This window comes from Eulemur rufifrons, chromosome 29 (genome assembly GCF_041146395.1).
Source record: "Eulemur rufifrons isolate Redbay chromosome 29, OSU_ERuf_1, whole genome shotgun sequence".
Taxonomy (NCBI): Eukaryota; Metazoa; Chordata; class Mammalia; order Primates; family Lemuridae; genus Eulemur; species Eulemur rufifrons.
In genome coordinates, this window is record NC_091011.1 from 83,885,992 (window position 1) to 83,906,483 (window position 20,492).

At 37.8% G+C, this 20,492-nt stretch overlaps 1 protein-coding gene across 1 annotated transcript; it reads right to left on the bottom strand.

Annotated features, from left to right (window-relative positions):
• Positions 1-197: 197 nt before the first annotated feature.
• SLC35B4 (solute carrier family 35 member B4) lies at positions 198-19,850 on the bottom strand. The gene is made up of 10 exons (XM_069461598.1): positions 19,760-19,850; positions 13,383-13,496; positions 10,236-10,338; positions 9,262-9,311; positions 6,740-6,821; positions 6,475-6,535; positions 4,793-4,902; positions 4,081-4,156; positions 1,388-1,463; positions 198-508 (listed from the first exon to the last, which is right to left on the bottom strand). The coding sequence occupies exons 1-10, from the start codon at positions 19,834-19,836 to the stop codon at positions 262-264; spliced, it is 996 nt and encodes a 331-aa protein (XP_069317699.1). The 5' UTR covers positions 19,837-19,850; the 3' UTR covers positions 198-261.
• Between the last annotated feature and the right edge of the window lie 642 nt (positions 19,851-20,492).

The following is a 20,492-nucleotide window of genomic DNA, read 5'->3' on the forward strand; positions in this document are numbered from 1 at the left end:
ATAACAAATGAACGAGCTATTCAATAGGACAGAACTGTTCTCTTTTCTATGTTAGGGTTGAGGGATTTCTATTCAGAGTCTACAAATGTTGGTCTGTATAGCCGTGAGAAATTTGAGAAGTCCCCTCCTTCTGAGCATTCTCTGGTGCATGTTTGGTTCAATACTGGCGGTAATTCTGCACTGACAAAAGTGAAATGGTGGTTAGACCCCTGCCAGATCCCTCCCTCACTACAACACTGGTCTCTCTATTCCAGGCAGACCTCAGTTCTTCTTGTCGTCCTTCTGAGGCTGACTTTTTGTGGTCCCTAGGTTGTTCCACACCTCTGTGTACATTAAGGTCCCAACAAAGACAAACAAGGTGCCCAGCCAGTGCCACAGAGTGAAAGGGTTCTGGAAGTACAAGATGGAAAAGATGAGGCTCACAAACTTGCGCAGGGTCACGACGAGCGTGACAGTGAGGGAGGCGCATTCTGTGGTGAGGATGAACACGCCCCGGATGCACACGTACCTGGAGAACGGGAGTTAAGGTGGTTTTCTGTAGATTGCACTTGGGAAATCAGTGGGGGAGCTGATTCTGACACGGTTCTCAGCTTAAACTTTCATATTCTACGAAAACATGAGGGACACGAGGGTCTGCCACGGCTTCCCTGAGGCTGTTCTCCTCAGTGGAACACCCTGCAGAGTTCCTGTCCTGCTGTTCCATTTATGGATCCTAATCCAAACTGCCTAAAAACCTCCCATTATTCTTATTCTGGATTCTTCCTGCAGTTTCCATTGAAGGTCACCTCTGAGGTAATGACACAGGGTGACACTCTTGGTGAGGGTGACACCATCCACCTTTATTTTACCTTGTCCCCAGCCCTTCCATTCCTCCAAAAAAGAACTCTGTATAGCAAATTTACGAGGTGACTTCAGAGAAATGAAGTCAATCTCAATCCATTTCACAATTTCAAAGACATAATAATTTTTATAATAAACTAAAGATTCAAAATAACCATTTAAAAAAATTAAGTGTTGATTAATTTGAAATTTTTTCGGAACTATGTGAGAACTGGAAATATCCTGGCATACCAAAAAACCCCAGGTAGAAGTCACAGATCATTCACGTCATATGCTAGTTTTTAATCAATCCAAGGACTCCTGCACTTCCACCCAGAGCATTTCCTCCTGCTGCCCTGTGGCTTCTGGCCTCCTGCACCACTAACATCTCTTTTGCTCTCTACAAAGGAGCTCCCTGAATGGGTCTCTTTGTCTCCTGTTTGCTGCAGAATAAATCCAGGCAAAAACCAAAATCATGTCACTGTACTCTTAAAAGAAAAGAATAAACAATCCTATGCCAAAATAACATGGAGAAAACGTACAGATGACAGAGGAGTCCAAAGGATACTGAGTGATGACATTCATGAGGAGGTAGAACCACATGATGGGCATTGTCAAGCCGACGACTGGAACTTGATATAATTCTGCAATGATTTAGAGAGGATATAATCATATCATTTTTTGACAGCAAAATTTTTCATCTTTTGAACAAGATTATACAGACTGAATATAATAGGGACGGCAATGTTATCTCCCTTGCAGATAGATTTGGACCATATACCACTATACTTGCCTTGATTCCAGTCTATAGCAGCCACAGGAGTCATTAAATTGGTTTCTTAAAACAAATAACTTGTTTTAATTTTTAATTTAATTTTACCATTCACCTGAATAGGATCTCACTTGACAAAGAAAGACTGAAGCACAGAGAAGTTCAGAACAATACAGTCTTAACTGACAATGAATACAAGAGGAAGACAGACAACTAGTAACTAAACCCCGTTTGGAAATACGTTCAATCCTCCCAGTAACCAAAGAATTCCAAATTAAATTAGACTGTACTATTTTATATCTACTAAATAATATCCTAACTGGCAGCTGGTAGTAGAACTGGCAGCCATGCAGTTGGTAGCAGTATAAATTGGTATTACTCTTTTAAAAATAAGTTTCCTATAATCCTTCTTGAGTGGCCATAAAGGTATTATATTCATAACTATCCTTAGGAATTAATCCTAGATTATTCAAAACAAGAAAAAAGTTCTGCATTCATTGCAGTACTATTCACAAAAGGAAAAACTATGACTCAAAAATCAATCTAAATGTCCAGTGATAGAGCAAAGGCTATGTAAGCAAAGATACTTTTATTAGATGAAGTATTACACATACTATAAAAACAAAAATCATAGAGATTATATAGTCACATGAAAAAACTCAGAATAAAAGTGAAAAACAAATATAAAATTATATCTACACAAGGATTACAGCTATGTAAGAATGTATGTAAATAGACAATGTCTGGAAGAAAACCAGTAAAAATAAAATTAGCAGATGTGTATGCCAATAGAACTGTGAATAACTGTTTTTCCTTTAAATATATTCTTATGGTAGTTTTATATAATGAGACTGTCATAGTAAATATTTGGGAGGAAATAAGATATCTAAAATCAAAGAGAATAAAGACATAGTAATCCTCAAAGGGTCAATTTTTTTGTTTTGTTAAATTGTTTTCATAGTTTGAATTATTAGCATAATTTGAGAAATTCTGATAAAGTGATGCTGCGATCTGGTAAGGAAATTACCATTAATTTTCTTTTGCCAAAAAAATCATACATATATATGTGTGTGTGTGTGTGTGTGTGTGTATAAAGACTAGTTCTTGTAACTGTGTTCTGGACCAGTGGGTAATGCCAATAATCTTGTATTCTATTGTCTTTGATATTCTTAGCAAGTATTGAAATGAAAAGGAAGTTAAATGTGATTACTGCTAAATAACTTCAGAGACCCACTGTATCAATTTACTGAGGAAAGACACAATCAGCGTGACTTAAAATACTTAGATGGATTTTAACTCTCTTGGAAAATTTAAGGGTCTCAGATATTTAACCTCAAGAAAATTCAGAGAAGCAACATGTATTAATACACTTAACTTGGGGATAATTCTGAAGAAGTTGAAGGCAGATTCTAAAAAAAGTTTTATCATAAATACCCAGCCCTGTGACTTTGAGAAGATACATTCTCATAACCAAATCAATCCCATGGAATTTGATAATATTTTTATTTCAATAGCCTTTTGCTATATAGATTCTCAGAGATCTTAAAAACTGTTGTGTTAATAATCAGAAATGATCCTCTGAGTAATTCAGGACCTTACAAACTTCCTTACTGGCTTCATCACATTTTTTTTGGCCAAATGGGAAAGGCAACATTACAAATGCAGACAGCACTCCTAACTTCAAAACTCATGCTCAGACAGCAAACTAATGTTTACAAAATAACTAATTTTGTAAACTGTCATTCTACAAAATGTGCTTACCATTCAAGGCATGTGCAACATAAAGCCTTGATCCTAAAAATGATTATTTATTCCTTGTGTGTTCATTTCTCTGTATAATACTCTATGTCTATTAGAGAATCAGATCATGTAAGTGATTTTATTAATGTTAACTGACAATCTATAGCTAATTTATTAAATGTTCACTTAAAAGAGTAATAGCTAATTTACTATAGACACTTGAAACTAATTTTGTTTATTCCTGCTGCCTATCTAACCGGTAACTAGGAGAAAAGCCCTGTCATCATTTAGCTCCCCTCTTGCTCTGGCTCCAAGGCAGCTTGGGCCGGATCTGCCAGCAGCTCTACCTTTCATGGCAGAAAAGGCTGAACAGCAGCAGAGAGGGCTGGACTGTTGTTGCCCAACTTCACAGAACTCCAGTCTCTGCAGTGTGCCATTACTATTTGTTTGTACTTGCAAAATATCAAACACTCTATGCTCAAATGCAAACACACAAATTCCAAAGCAAAATAGAAAAATTGAAGATATTTTCTTAATTCATTTGTAAATAATTGAGAAGCAGCCTTTTGCTTTTGCTGCTGCAACTACTGATTAATGGCACTGTATTCCTGTGTTGGAATAGGGATAGTTTCAAGAGGGAAAGATGATTTGCATAAGATCATGAAAATAGCCGCGGTCAAGTCAAGAGTAAAACTGAGACTTTGCCTCAGAAACTGTCAGGTAATTCCACCATATAACCACAAACTTACCAGACTTATTGAATAGAACCGCATGGTCATAAATATCAGAAGCCAAGAAGATGAAACCAGGAAGTGGAAGGGCATGCTATGGGAAGAAATAGGTCACATAAATTTAAGTGTGAAAACATTATAGAATAATTAGAATAGCTTTACAATAAACAAAAGTTGTACAAGTTGTTTGACAAACAATATCAACAAAAGCAAGTTAGACTTAAGTTAAATGCATACAGTGCTTCTGACCACTTGACATTGCATGACATGGTATCAAACCCAAATTGTGCAGTCTGATGGCCATCACAGATAAAGCAAAAAATGGAGCCAGCATCCTTTCCTCAACAAAAGGGAATGGAAATATTTAAACACATAGTCATTCTGCCCAAAAGGATTTACTACATTTTACTGTTTTTGAGAAAAGTTAAGCAAACATAATGGATTTAACATTATAAAGAATGCAACAGCAGATTTCAGGGAGTTTAGGAAACTAGTGGGGAAAAAAGATTTAAGGATAATATGAAGTCAGGGAAAAAGCAACGAAGACAAAAATAAAAACAGGTTGAAGGGGAAGAGGAAACAATAAATAAGCAAAGATTAAGGTGTTTGAAAACAACAGGATAATAAACTGATCCTTCAACTATTATCAGAAGGATGGCATATTTCAGTTGAAATAACATACTACAACTCAGGAATTTTCATCTTCCCCCAGGTTCAAGAAGTTGCTTACATTATAAAACAAAGCCTCCTTGGAATGTTTCCCAAATTGTTTGTACAGAGTCTCTTGGAATATACCCATCCTTGCTGACATGAGAAGAGCAAAAGTCAGTGCCGCAATACCTAAAAAAACAAACATGGGGTTACAAGATGCCTACATTTGTTAATTTCCAGATGTTTTCTTAAAGAACATTTACTGATTCCTTAAAGTTCTACAAATACTACAAACTAAATGTAGAATGTGTAGAAAATTTTAAAAAGAAATAAAAATCAACCACGATATTACCATCCAGTCCTTTATAGTTTTCTACATCTCTCTAGATTCATTTGTGTAAATATTTTTTATATTACGACAGGAGCAGACTGTATATAAAATTTTATATCTTGCTTTTTTCATCATCTTATTCCTAGACTTTTCCTTCAAATCATTCATTAAAATTTTTTCAAAAGTATGATACAATGATTGCATATTATTCTATCATGAGGATGTACCATGCTTAAATATCTTATATAATAATATGACAATGGTTAGATTATTTTTATTTCCAGTTACATCTTCATTAAAATCAATTTATATCCTTGTATACAAATCTTTGAACAAATGTTGATTATTTCCTTAGGATAAACTCTCATAAGTGGAATTACTGAGTCAAAGGCTGTGAGTATTTTAAAAATTCAATATACAATATTTTTCCAGAAAAGCTGTGTCAAATTATGCCCTAAACAGTTTATATAAAAATAGTTGTCTTACTGCACCCTCAGCAGCAAGGAGAATAGCCATTTATCATCTTTCCAATATGACAGACCAAAAATAAAAAGACATTGCATTTTGGTTTCAATTTGCATTTCTTTGATTACTAGACTAGTGAGGTTGAACATAAAATTATTGGACATTAATTTTTCCCCATGAATTATATGTTCATATCCTTTGAAAATTTTTCTCATTGGGTAAGGTATTTTTCTAATAGTTCACAATGATCTTTCTATGTTAAGAACAACCTAAAGGGATAAAGTTTCAAAACCAAGAAGCAAGGAAAACACAGTTCTTTCATTGCTAGTTCTCTTCTACCTGGTCAGTCTCAATCTGTTATTGTTATCACTGAAAGCACCCGAAAACAGTTTCATCTCCGTATCAAAAAATGTGAAAACAAAGCTCCATAGGGGTTGCCTAATTAATTCCACAAAGAGATATCTGTATTTTAAAAAATTCCCCAGAAGACTCTGATGATCAGTCAGGTTTGGGAACACTGCCACTTGGAAAAGCTAACCTAGAAGAAAATAAATCTAAGATTTAGAAATGGGTCCTTTGGAAATTTAAAGAGTCAACTGCTCTCATGTGCCCATCTTTTGCAGGAGCTTAAACTCAGCAGAGAGATTGGGAAGAGATGGTGACACTCCAAGCACTGCTCTCAAAGAATGTGATGGGAAAGTAGACATCTACTTCTCTTTCTATACCAGTGGCAACTAAGAAAAACATGGATCCATGCTGCAGAACACACTGCTATGAACATGGACATTTTCTTTTTTTCATTTCTTGTGCACTAAGGATCAGTGATATATGATCCCAGGTGCCTCTCTTTTCTATGGCATAATTTGTTTAGCTGAAGCTTCTTGCCAAGAAACATGTCTCTTAGGAGAAAACTCAGCAAACACAACTGCAAAGGCAATTAGCTTTATTATAATTACTGTACTTGCCTAGTAACCACCACACAAATGCCTGGAATCCATCATTCTCACTCAAGTTGGACTGGGAAGTCTAGGAAATAAGAAAATATACTAGGTACATGCAAGGTGCCGAGACACAGGGGAAATATTTATGTTACCCATTTTCCTCCTCTCTTCGCTTTCAAAATCCTTGCGTTACAAAAGGATTTGAATTTATTTAATTATTAATACATGCCTGATAACTGAGCCCCAGTGGCAAGTAGTGAATATAAATGATTTGTGAGCTGATTCTTACCACCTGCTTTGCTGACATGAAAGTGCAAATAAATATCCCCACAGACACCAGAGCAATGGAGGTATATTTGAATATACTGTATCTGTAAAAATAAGAACAAAAACGCTTAGGAAAACACAGATACGAATTTCCAAGTGATAATTATAGTCAGATGGTACATGAAAGTACAAATCACTATGACTGAGAGGATCACTTTACAGCAGAGTCCATATAAGTATGTACACGACGGAATCAGGATACCGACTGGTTTCTAAACAACACCTCTCCTTGATGTTGTTTAAAATAATTTGTTTCCAACAGTTGGTTGACCAATAGATTATTTCATCAGAAAACAAAAACAGAAACAGACATAGACCAGATATGATGTTCCATTCTGCTCAAGAGTCCACTGACCTACACTTAACTGGGACCTGTTGCTTTTCCTGTCTTTAAGGAGCCCAAACCTGAGTCATAAGACACACACCATGCAAGAGGAAGAACAGACGATCAAGTACAAATACCAGGATTCCATACTCAGAAAATAATCCAATTATCCATTCTCTGGGGAGGGTATTTTTTTAAAAATCTCTGAATGACTTGGTGTTGTTTTTAAACGTTGGGATAAAGGGAGGAATATTCAATTTATCAAACTATGGGCAGTAAGAACTGTGGCATTTCACATTAACTAAAATAGCCTTGTTAGCATCCCTCTCACATTCTTGGTGATCAAGCAAAAGGCCTCAGGTATGAATTAAAACAACTTCAACTTAGAAGATGAACCATCCGGAGTATTTTACTAAAATATATTGTATCATTCTGGTCATAGTACCTAATAAAAGGCCAACAGAACTGGATAAGAAGCAGAGAAAGGGACGAAAAGGGTCAAGAGGACCATGCTAGAGGAGAGAGGTGGCAGAGAAAGCAGGCACTACTGGAGGTAAATGTAAAAAATAATGCAACTCTTCAGTCTGGAGAGATCAAGATGCAGAGGCTTATAGCTCCAGCCCCTGAAATAAGGAAAGGCCTGGTTGACGGGAACGTAGATTTGGTCTTCAAATCCTGGAAGGAGGAGCACACTACGAACTTGGGGGCCTTCTACCCAAGATAAATCCAAGGAGATACTAAGTTCCCAATTCACTATGTTGGATAGTTAACTTAGGAAATGCCTGCTCTAGGGGTGGTACACAAAAAGAGTCAAAAAGGCTTAGATAGATTCAAGACAACAGACTCAAAATAAGTTCTTAAGGGAAACAGATGTTTGAGAAAGACCCCTGACATTTTTGGGCAGTATCAGGAGAATACAATTCCTCTTATAATATGTTCTTCTGTATCCCTGTTATGGGCCAAAATCAAAGGTTGAGAAGGACCACAGGCCAGTCCCAAGGTGAATTCTATGCTACCAAGAAGCACAATGGTCACTCCAAATGTAGTAAACCTGACCACATACACGTATGCTAAATGCAGAGAACCTGGAAGAAGGAGCAACTACAGTGGTATTTAACAGGGAATACATAAGCCTCAGGAGACAAAACGTCCATGATAAGGAGCCTAATAAGAGAGCGCAATTGTCCTTTTTATGACACAGCCCTTATTACTTAAAAACTCTAGGTTCCTACATTCGGAATTGACAGCCACTTTCCAAGCTGGTTCTAATGCTGGGGTTGGGTACTGAGTACATTGAAAAGTTGCCATCAACTTGGACAATTTTGGTTTTAACAGTGAGAGTGCACTTGTCCTGAGAAATTTTCTAGACTGTATGTGCTATCTCTCCCCAGTGTCCCTCCTCCTTAGAAGTGAGGGTAAGGCCCAGAATGAAGGTGGTAAAAAAGTACTTTGAGGAAGCATTCCAGGTATTCCTGGTATTTCCCACTCCTACCCCAGAGACAGCCACTGGTGACAGTCACAAAGAACAGTCCTGAATCTTTCATTCCATCTTCTTGGCTATTTAGGCCTTTGTTAGGAATTTCCTTTTAAATACGAATGATTACTCCTTAGTTCATTACACTGCACTGATAAGCACCTTCTGGGATAGCACCATCCCACAGAATTTCTGGGATATTGGAAATGTTCCACACCTGGGTTCTCCAGTATGGTCACCACCAGCCACATGTGGCTACTGAGCATTTAAAATGTGACTAATGAGATTGAGAAACTAAATATTTAATTTTATTTAATTTTGAATAATTTAACTGTAAATGTAAATGATCACGTGGCTAGTGATGCCCATACTGCATAGTGAATGAAGTTCTATATCAATTGGCTTCACAAGTTAGTATGGTACTAAAATTCAATGATGACAAGAGCTAACAGTTCTACACTGAGAAAAGGCTGCTCCAATACCACAGGTGGGGCCTTTTACCAGGTCAACTGCCTCAGGAAATTGCATCATTGTGTACCACTCTCAAAGGAAGAACTAAGAAAAAAAGGCACCCAGCCGAGAACTAACTTATCAGCACTGTGGGAAACGGAATCCAGATGACCAGCTTATGGATGGTGGCTCAGGATGTCATTCTGTACATGAAATATAAAAGTGTACCATTTACCTTTTCTTCAAAATGATAATTCCTAGAATCATGTTGGCAATTAGAGAGCCCTATAAAAGAAGACAAAAGTGCCAGAGTTTTAGTGCACTAGGGGAAGAAAACAACATAATCCAAGATGAATATAAACACAGGCAGTGGTGCAAAACATGGAATGAAGGAAGCTAGGATGAATAATTAATGAGGTTCAGTTGTTCTTATGATGGCAAAAAGTACAGACCATAAAAATATATCATGTAAAATAATAAAACCTTTTAAAGATGACAATGAGAATAAAATGATCAATTCTCAATAATTTGTCATAGTGGAAGCTAAGGTTAGCAGGAATAAATGATATTATAGATTTATTTTGTCAAATTTTCCATCTATTTAATTTATATGAGCTTTTACTAATCATCTCTCCACACCTAATTTTAATGAAAGAAGTCATGCAAGGATTTTTCTCTTTTCTGGAAAGGTATCACTCAATCAACAAGTGTTTATTGAAAGTCTACTACGTGTTCAATGCTTTGAAGGTCACCTTAATAATTAAAATTAGCTCTGCAAAGTCCCTTCAGGAAGAGCACATTCAATTTCACAAAAATCTCAGGCCACTCAGAATGTTATCCTTCCAGTTATCACCCATTTTGCATTCTTCTGCAATCCTAACTACATTCCCCTTGAAGTCTTTCCTGCTTTTCAGGGAACACTATTCTTGTTTGTATACACACAGATCTCTCACCATACATTAGGCAAAGAAGAAAACCTGTACTGCTTTGGGAGAAACGCTACCTTCCTTAGGAATTTCCCTTTATGGCCTCAAGTTTCTGCTTCAAAAAAAAAAAAAAATCAGAAAAGAGAAGAAGCTGTTTCATGTAAAAGTAAATGTAATTTTGTGGAAAAAATTATAAGACCTTTCTACTTTTGCCATATGTTCAATCTACCTACTTAATTATATTTTTCAGAAGAACATACACATTTGAGCTGGCAACACTTACAGATCTAAATATCATATGCAGAGGCATGGCAATGTTGAGATTCAGGGCATAGTTGTTCACCACACTGACAGTGAAGAACATCGTTACCATCATGACATAGTACCTGAAATGCAGAAAGCAGCACATCACACAGAATCTACTATTTCAAGAAAATAAAATATGGAAAGAAATATATATTTCTGCTTAGACAAGTATTTTTCTTATTTCCTCTGCATTAAAAGATTGTAACACTCTTATCATGTGAAGTCAAATAGTAAGTACATATAAAAATACTTCACAAAGCCAGACCTAACATGGGGAAAAGTTTGAATTACAGAATATGTTTAAAAAAACACTATTTTAATATTTTCCAAGTATACATAGCAACTTAAAACTAAGCTTTAAAAATGTTACCTAATAGACATCAATAGGTTTTTTAAAGTGGATAACTTTTTATTATTGTATCAGTTCTTTGTATATAATTTTCATTTACCTATAAGAACTTGAAATGAGTTAATTATCTCAAATATTTCTTCTATATACTTGCTTATACTATTAATTTTCACTATTTCTAAAGAAAAGATTTGCTAAGTCAAGGGTTACTTTCACCCTAGCAACTGTTGAAATTATCCCATATTCTGAATCAGTGGCCTGTGAATTAATGAGGACATGAGGACATGATTTGACTTATATGGATTTTTATTTAAAATCAGGGTACCTGCTTTTTGAGAGTTTATAGCTCTTAAAATAAAAACAAAAACTAAAAAAAAAATCCAGTAACCCTAATAATTTGGAAAGATAAAGTGATAAATACAAATGAATAATTATGAACAGATAAATGAATTAAACAAATAATTTTACAGTTGTACGTCCCCACTGTGATCTAGAAAATATGTAAGATGCCTTTCATACATGTTAGGTTAAACCATATAAAAGTGCCATGTTTTTTATAGGTCAAAACAGGTTGAATATCAGCAATTTCATATAATTTAACTTAATATATTCAACAAGAGAAAAAACAGTATTTAAAATAAATGGTTAATGAATGCAGGGCAAAAGCAAATAAATGGTTCCATGTGCTTCAGGAAATGCTGATCTTTGAGTAGATTCCCAACCATTTTCCACCTCTGCACATCTGAAGGATATGACAATGCTGAGTCCCAAGTTATCTTCTCTGACAAGAACCGATTCTGTATTGCTGGTTAGATTTGGAGCTACGTACCACAATGGGCAGCCAAGCCACATTTACATTAACACAGTCTGGAAAGTTTGAGAAGCCTGACAATGAATGCAGAACTCAGTATTTCATACATGCAAAATTACGACCAACAGCTTCTTCACAGCTTCTAAATAATATACTACTGGTGACTTCACAAAGTTTTTTGCCAAATTTTCTCAGTCCTGTCTTGAAGAGATGCCATTTGGAGATAAAGCGAGTTAGTCTGTCAAGGTCTTTCAGGATAATTAATTCAATTATTCCACATTGCTGCCTACATAGCACTGCCTAGAAATCACTTACAGGGATGAATGTCATGATCAAGATTCTGATTATAGCTTCACATACAGAAAATAAAATAGCCACCACACGTAGGACACGCATGGGAGTATGGCCGTTAGGGCAAGATCTCGGGGAGCCTCAAAGCACATGTTGGAGAGTTTGGACTTTATTCTAAACATCGTGATCACCGCTGAGAGGGAGGTGATGTGATAAAATGGCAGAAGATGAAATGGAGGGATGAAGAGGTGGGAGGCAGGGAGGCCCGCCAGCTAGGACACTATCATAAATGTTAGGCTGACAGGGACAGAGGGCATAGGAAGAGATAGTGGGAGCAGGCAGCTGAAAGGGCCAGAGGAGTCAAAAAATGCTGGGGCTCCTACTGTGATGTAAATGTAATGGTCTACAAGAGCAGAAAAGTTTATGCGGATTGTAAGCCAATGAAAAACAAACAAAAAATATTCAGGATATTTAGCATCACATTGATTGGGAAGCTTAAAAGTACAATATTAATAACAAAATTCAGCCAGATTTTCTACAGTACGCTATTCAGGAATGCTGCAAAAGAACACCAACAAGGATGAGCCTGAACTTTAGTACTTGGATATATTCACACCAGAAAGTCTCTCTCAAAGGGAGCAAGAGACACTATCCTACTATATACTCACAAATGGATGGAGTACACTCTTTTTTTTTTTTTTTTTTTTTTGAGACAGAGTTGCTGTGTCACTCTGGCTAGAATGCAGTGGTATCATCATAGCTCACTGCAACCTCAAACTCTTGGGCTCAATCGATCCTCCTGCCTCAGCCTTTCAAGTAGCTGGGACCATAGGTGCACACTACCACCCCTGGCTAATTTTTTCTATTTTTAGTAGAGACGGGTCTCACTGTTGCTCAGGCTGGTCTCAAACTCCTGAGCTCAAGAGATCCTCCTGCCTCAGCCTCCCAGAATGCTAGGATTACAGGCGTGAGCCACCAAGCCCAGCCTGGGTTATACTTTTATCTCAAGTCTTTCACAGCAAAAATGCTGAGTTTTCAATACATTGTTTATTATAAGAACTGCCCTGCTTTCTATTTGGCCCCATGAGTACAGTTATGCAAATTTGGACTAATGGACAGAGGTCTGGCATCAACAATTTGGACTTAGCGTGCCACTTTTTTTAAAAATTAAGACGAAATTCATGTAACAAAAAATTAACCACTTTAAAGTGAATAATTCAGTGGCATTTGGTACATTCACAGTGTTGTATAACCACCACCTCTATTTATTTGCAAAAGACATTCATTTTTAAAATGGAACAATGATACCACTCTTAGCATGTTTGATAACTTTACCAACACAGAAGACAGCAAAACAATTATTAAAAATTTGTGGTCACACTAGGCTTTTGATTGACCCTATATTATACACACACACACACACACACACACACATTCTCTCTCTCTCTCTCGTGTCCATCAAAGTTATTTTAAATCTTGTGGCAGGAATTTTATTCTAAAAATAGGCTCCCTGTAGCTTCACAACATGTTAACTTCAGAAAATAAATTATTCTACTGATATCTTTGACATAAATCTTATAAAAGAATGTCTCATACTCCTTTTATACAGGTACCACCTCTTCACTTTAAAAAAACAAAAAAACTAAAAGCTAAAAGACTTCAGTGTGCCATACCTTATTGGGATAGCTGGTGGCTTCCTTCCCAAATCAGCTTCAAAGAGGAAGCCTTCCACAGCAATAAATAAAAATTGTGCAAATGTCACGATGTTCCCACATCCTGGGTGCTTCCTGTATAGTGAATAGCAAAAAGGGGGAAAAAGGCACAAAAACTGAGATAAAGGGCATTGAAATGTGTTATTGGTTCCAGAACAACAGGGGGGATAGATGTCTATTACCCACTGTCCTTTATTTTGGTTTTTATATCCCAAGGATCACACACATTTAGCGTTTGCCTCACAGGGAAGAACGTCAGCTTTCTTACACTCTTCCCTAGGTGTAGCAGGCCATGAGGGAGAGTTACTCTGACACACTTGTTCCTAGAACTATGCTACAGCTTTCCTAGTAAACTGTAGGAAATTGATCATATGTTCTCATTGGGATCCTCACTTCACCAAAAGGCCTTTAGTTAGGATCCTAGTCAGTCAACTTAGGTAGCAAAGTCCAAGGACAGAAATATGCTCAGGTCTCCTGCAATGTTTGTACATCCCTCCTGACCAGGAATCACCGAGATTGCTGTCAAATGAAGAAATGTACCCAGTGTTGATGACAGGGACATTACTTTAGATAGCATCCCCAAGAAGGCAGAATTGGTTCTTGAGATGGCAGGTAATCTTACTCTTTTTACAAGTATAAAGCACAGATATACACAGTACTTAAACCAGTATAGAGCATACCTACAGAGAGGTGGTTAAGAAAAAAAAAATCTAAAACACATTGGGGGCAGAGGGTGGAGGCAATAATGAAAACAAGACTGAGGAACACTGCTGTAGACTACTAGAATATATTAGGGACTCAAAAAAATGTGTGTGGACTTCAATGTCTTTGGTGCTTTATGTAATTGTTGGGGAATCTTCCATAGTGACTGTTAGGAACAAGTTTATATAGTAGAAAAATTCCTTCTGACATCCCCCATGAGGCATTCTGTGAAAATTAGTCGCATAAAATGTTTATGGTTTTCTTCAGCTTGTCCTCCATTCAGTTCTGCTCAATCACTGGAAGAAGAACAAAGTGACCAGTTATCTTTGTCCTCCTGAAGCTTCTAGATTTCCTATACAACCTATATTTACCAGCCTTCATATTCTGGATTTTCATTTTTTAAAATATATTCTGCTTTCTATTTAGGGTGGATTTTCATCTTGACCAGAGTCGTTTACCTGAAGCTAGTGTATAGCGGGATTTATTACATTATTACATATTAATATAATGGTATTTATCAAAAACAACTCCATTCTCCATTGGTGGTATTAATATTGAACAGCTATGCCAAGATACACAAATTCTTAAATATACCTATCAGGCATAACAATAGACAACCTCAGGCATAAGCCATTCTTGTACGGAGCTAGGCCTACTAGCTGAAGCAGAATTGTTGCTACTCTAAGTTCTTCTGCCTTTGAAGCGTTCCTTGAAAACTATTGCTTTACATTCAATTCAATAATTTCTCTTTTAGCACTTCTTATGTTCAAGGGACAAGGCTAAATGTTGCAGGAATTCATAAATAATCACATAAGACATTTACCTCATTCAAGGAGCTAATTAAAACCATTAGCCTAAATATGAGCAACAGGAGAAGGAAATTTAACTCTAGACGTTTGCTAGCACACTGCTTTGGTACTCTGGCCAGGCTGCTCTTTAGAGAGCAGTGGGAGAATACGCCTTTCTCCCACTTCTGACTTGATCAGACTGGGGTAGGGCCCTGGAATCTACACTTTTATAAAGCTTACCACTTGATTCTAATGTGTGGCCAGAGTTGAGAACCACCAGTCTAGGTCTGGGGAAAGGGCCAGGTGTGTGTGTGTGTGTGTGTGTGTGCACGTGCGCACACATATGTGTGTGTAAGATGCACAAATCCTCACGTGCTGACACAAGGTTGAGAACCACTGTGCTCCATCATGGTTAAAAGTACACACTGACATGTGAGATCCAGCTCTGTCACTTACCATGTGACAGGGGAAGGTAATTATCTAAGTCTAGTTTCTTATCTTTAAAATGGGAACAGTATTAGTGCCTATCTCATTGGTTTATTGTAAAGTAGATGAGCCGGTTCCTGAAAGGTTCCTGAAAAGCACTTAACGCAGTGCCTGCCAAAGAGTGAAAAAGGCAAACAGAACCACTACAGCTAGTGTTAGGATCTTGCATATTGAAAGATCTTTAATCTAAGTATAGTCACCCTTTTAAAGACATTCATATTGGCCAATTTTTCTCATCTATAAAAGGAAAATGATATTATTGTAGTGAGAACTCAATGAGAAAATACACATGAAGTGCCAACATTTAACTTTGGGTTAAATGCAAGACTTAACCAAAAAGAGGCTCAAAAGTTTTCTTGTTTTCCCTTCTATTTTCTCTTTACTAAAAGCTTAGGCCAATTAAAGAATAATTATCAAGAATTGATTAAGCATAAAGTTAGGGGGCAGCTTCAAGGGAACTCTTGAATGAGACCTGATCCCTGCCCTCACAAAGATGATGAGGGAACCAAACTTGAAAAATGAGATAGTAAAAACCCAGTGCCATAGCGGGGACAGTTGGAGGACAGACCATGTCCCATTCATCTTTGTCTCCCCACTTTTGGGGCAGTGTCAGGCCTGCACTCAAGTAAGAGGATGAATGAGAGGATGTTTCACTTTAAGCAAATGTGATCTAGAATATTAAGATTTGCACAAAAGATAAAAAGATAATTTATTTCAAAAAAATTCACTTTATATTCTCCATAGGATTTTTAAAAAATGCATCCTAATGCTTTTTAATTTTAACTTTTATTTTATGGAGGTGGGCATTATTATGCCCATTTCATTGCTAAAGACACTGAGAGCCACGAGGGACCAAGTTAAATAAGTCTTCCAGAATTAGATGGCAAATAAATGGTGTTTGCAGATACTCTTATTATTACAATTTAGTGGTTCTTATAAGTTTTTAGTTGTGCAATCATCACCACTATCTAATTTTAGCACACTCCCAAAAGATAGCCCATACTCATTATAAGTCACTCCCCATTTCTCCTTTCTCCTAGTCCCCTGACAATTCTAATCTACTTTTTGTTTCTATTCCCATAGAATTTTAAAATCTCCCTAATGTACTCATATAATTTAATTTTTAAAAAACCAACTTGTAAAGCTTTTTAAGAATACATTGTTTATAGCTACCAATGGAATTATTTATTTTAGCTTGAATAATTCATTTTAAAACTTTAGAGTAAAAACTTAGATCCTTAAATCTCTTTTCTTGAACTTTATTCCTCAGAAATTGTAATTGCTAACTGCAAACAGTTTCTCTTACTTTGAATTTTCTTTAGCAAGAATTCAAAGTTTTATTTTTAAAAAATGCAACTTTGAAGAGATGGAATTGAGCAGATAGTTTATGCCTTTTGCATTTCTTTTGCTGAATTTAGGAAACTTCCTTATTTAATTCAAGATCAGCCACTTGGTTGAAAAAGAAAATGTTTCAGACTGTTTTTCTGAAGTAAGATATACAGTATCTTGCCTAGTTAGTTAGCTGATGTGTTTATATCTTGTTTCCAAGGTAGAATGGAAGTTCCCTAATGAGGGGGGTCAAGGCACTCATTCATTACTGCCTATCTGCACTGTCCACTGCATTGTGTTTTATATTTTATTATTGGTTCCAATTATAGGTATAAAAATCAGAAAGAAAATCTAAATTTGTTTTCCAATTTGGGGAAAATGGTTAAAAATGTTCTCTTCTGCCTTCAAGTCACTTTAGCATTTATATTTAGTGTTCTACTTGCTACTTATTAGGGCACCTAATGATTCCAAGGAAGTCATAAAAAGCACAGTTCCTGCTCTATAAAAATTTATGAGCTTTCTGCTCTGATGTCCCAAGATAAAGTCACAAGTGCCAAGGCCATATCTAGAAAGAACTTTAAAGACCATCTGGTCCAACCAACTCTTATTTTATTGATCTGTAACATGAGAAGTCATGATTTGCCTCAGCAAATTAGGAAAAGGTTGCTATTCAGTCTTGGGTACCACTGATTTTATTAATAAATGTACCTGTTTACCACTTTATGAAAACCCATTGTTTTATGCAAAAATGCAGATTTACAAAAAAAGATAAATAGGGAGTGGTGATTTATTTATAATTTATTCAAAGTATTCTAAATAGATGCTCCTATAATGTACAACATCACTTTGTAAAGTTAGATTTATCCACAACTTTTCAGGAACATCTCATAAAACAAGATATATCTATACTGAAACCAAGTTGTTGGAAAAGGAAGCCCCTATGAATGTGTTTTAGGCTTTACACATGCATTGCATTTCGTTCTTCAAAACCCTGGGAGGCTAGTAGAATTATCATCCCCTTTTATAGTTGAGACAGACTAGGGGAGATGAAGTAATTTAGTCAAGGGCTTACAAACTAGGAGGAGCTTCAGTTGCTTGCATATTTTGATGTCATATAGCCTTTGGCAAGATTTAATTTAATGGCATATTCAACACGAATATTACACTATTATTCTCTGACCTTCATTTCCAGGGCTGGCCTGATACCACTTTCTTTTATTTTTAAATCAGTTTCCAAAGTGTCCTTACTTTGAAGTGTATCAGACTTACAATTGGATACAATTTTTATTTCATTTTCATATCTCTTACCACCTACTTCCAAGACAAACAACAGATCTTTATCAATACTTTCTGCATAATATAATTTCAAGCTCTGTAACAGCAAAAGTTAACCCAACACAGAGTTTACCTTAAGTAAACCAGTTGCTTGAGAATGACTTAACTAATGGTACCAAATAAAATACACTCGTAGTTGGCACCACATGACGAAAATCTATGGGCTGCTCAAGTTTGAAAATCAGGGGAAGTTTGAAAAAGGTATTGGACGAGGAGTTCAGACATCTCGGATCCCATTTCTGGCTCTGCCACTTAACAAATAGTAAAAGGCCACTTAACTTCTTTGGATCTGTTTCATTTTTAGCAAAACAATGATTATAATTCTTGACCTATCCCTAATCTAAAAATCCAAAATCCAAAACGCTCCAAAATCCAAAATTTTTAAAGCACCAACATGATTCCACAAGTGAAATTCCACACCTGATAGCTTTGCTTTCTGATGGTTCAATGTACATAAACTTTGTTTCATGTACAAAGTAGTTATTAAAAATATTGTATAAAATTACTTTCAGGCTACATGTATAAGGTATATATGAAACATAAATGAATTTCACGTTGAGACTTGGGTCCCATCCCCAAAATATCTCATTATGCATATGCAAATATTCCAAAATCTTAAAAAATCTGAAATCTGAAGCATTTCTGGTCCCAAGCATTTCGGATAAGGGATACTTATGAATAGCCTCAGAAACATGGAGCTAGAAAGTACTATAGGTATTCTTTTGCAGCTGGGAAAAGGAAGCCCAGAGAGGCTAAATGACTTGATAAGGCCACCCAGCCAGCGGATGACAGAGTCAAGACCGAAATTCGTTAACACTGAGCTTTTTAGTCCTGAGCCTTTTCCACTCCAACTGTTGTCTCTTCTGTAACAGCTTCTACCCATTGAATTTGTACATTCTTACTCAATAGTACTTGTAAGCCACTTACACAAAGACAATCTCGTTTCCCTTTGGGAAAATGTCACAGCCATTTTCAATTTATAAAGTTATATTTCAAAATGCATGCTTCCAAATTTAAAGACTATAAATAGTATCTTAAAGATGGAAATGATCTTTTGGGTCATTTGGACCAATCTTCCACATAAGAATCTGTTCTACCACATCATTGACATGTATGTCTGGGCAAAGTCCTCATAACCATCTCTTAAGGCCAATATAACAAATGCTTTGCAGGAGACTTTAATACAAATGAAACTTTCTTTGCAGCATGTACAAAATCAGACTGCTTTAGAAGTCCAAATGCTTTGCTCAAGCCAAGCATGTGACATTAACAGGATCAAGAAAAGAGCCGGAGTTGTATGGGAAGGAAATGAGACGTAGTTTGGTGGAGAAACCTTGCTTCTGTCACTAGCTCTCCGCCGACCTTGGACCGGTCACGTGAAAAACTCTCCAGATTTCAGTTCCCTCAGACTGTGCAAAAGGGTGATGACAGCAACACCCTGAGTGCTCCCCTCACCGGGACGGTGTGAAACTGTTAGGCGGGACGGCGGACGGGGCGCAGGATTACAGAGTAGCAGACTCAGCGGGATCCCAGGCTGCCCAGCCCAACCGGGAGCTGAGGTCGCCCCGCCCCCGGCCCCGCACGCAGCAGAGTGGGGACGAAGCGGGGCAGGGGACGGCGCGCGGGAGCACCTCTCCTCCGGCTTCCTCAGACCCGCCCAAGGAGCCAGCCCAGGTGCGGCCCGAACGGGTCACTCACCGGGCCAGGAGCTCTAGGAAGATCACGTTACTGCAGCAGCCTGCAAACACCAGGCCCACCGCGAAGGCCGGGCGCATGGCTGGAGCAGGGGAAGGGGAGCGAGCGCGCAGAGGAAGCGCCCGCCTATACCGCTACCCCAGGAAGCAGGCCAGCTGCCCCCGCCGCGGCACGGAACATCGCACGGTCCCAGAGCGCCGCTCTCTCCGGGGACCGCCGCAGTCTCCCCTTTCCTCGCGGCCGCCACCGACGCCGCCAGCTGAGGAGCTGTAGTTCGCAGTCAGCCCCGGCCCCACTCATCCGAGGGGGCGTCCAAGTCCCGGTCAGACTACATGTCCCAGGATGCCGCGCGCCCTTACGCCGGGCGGTGTCGTAGAACCGCCTCTGCCAGGAACCTCCACCAAAGAGGAGAGAGGGGCCAAGTGCCCAGCATGCCTCGCGCGATCGGCGGCCGCGGGGCTTGCTGGGAAGCGAAGTCCCAACGCTGTCAATGTTTCTTAGGAGACGGCCAAGAGCTCGGAAAGGGGTTAGTTCACCACGGCCACAGCAAACTCGCGTCTGGCGGCACTAGAACTACAGACCTGTGAGTGTGCCTTGGAGGTGTTGTAGCATCTGAAACGATTCTCCTGAACTGAGTGCAAGTAGAAATTCTGAGCTTACCTCTCTACCTCTAGAAAAGAATAGGGGACTCGGAAGTTGTGAAGTGGAATCCTGCCTTATCAGCGCCGGTATCTCA

What these genes read in the sequence shown, in the direction of transcription:
- SLC35B4 (XM_069461598.1), bottom strand. Translation starts at nt 19,836, where the DNA reads ATGCGCCCGGCCTTCGCGGTGGGCCTGGTGTTTGCAGGCTGCTGCAGT. An exon ending in ATTATCATTTTGAAGAAAAG is followed by an intron (nt 6,822 to 9,261) that starts GTAAATGGTACA and finishes TTATTTTTACAG; the next exon opens with ATACAGTATATTCAAATATA. An exon ending in AGGAGGCTTTGTTTTATAAT is followed by an intron (nt 4,157 to 4,792) that starts GTAAGCAACTTC and finishes TTCTTCCCATAG; the next exon opens with CATGCCCTTCCACTTCCTGG.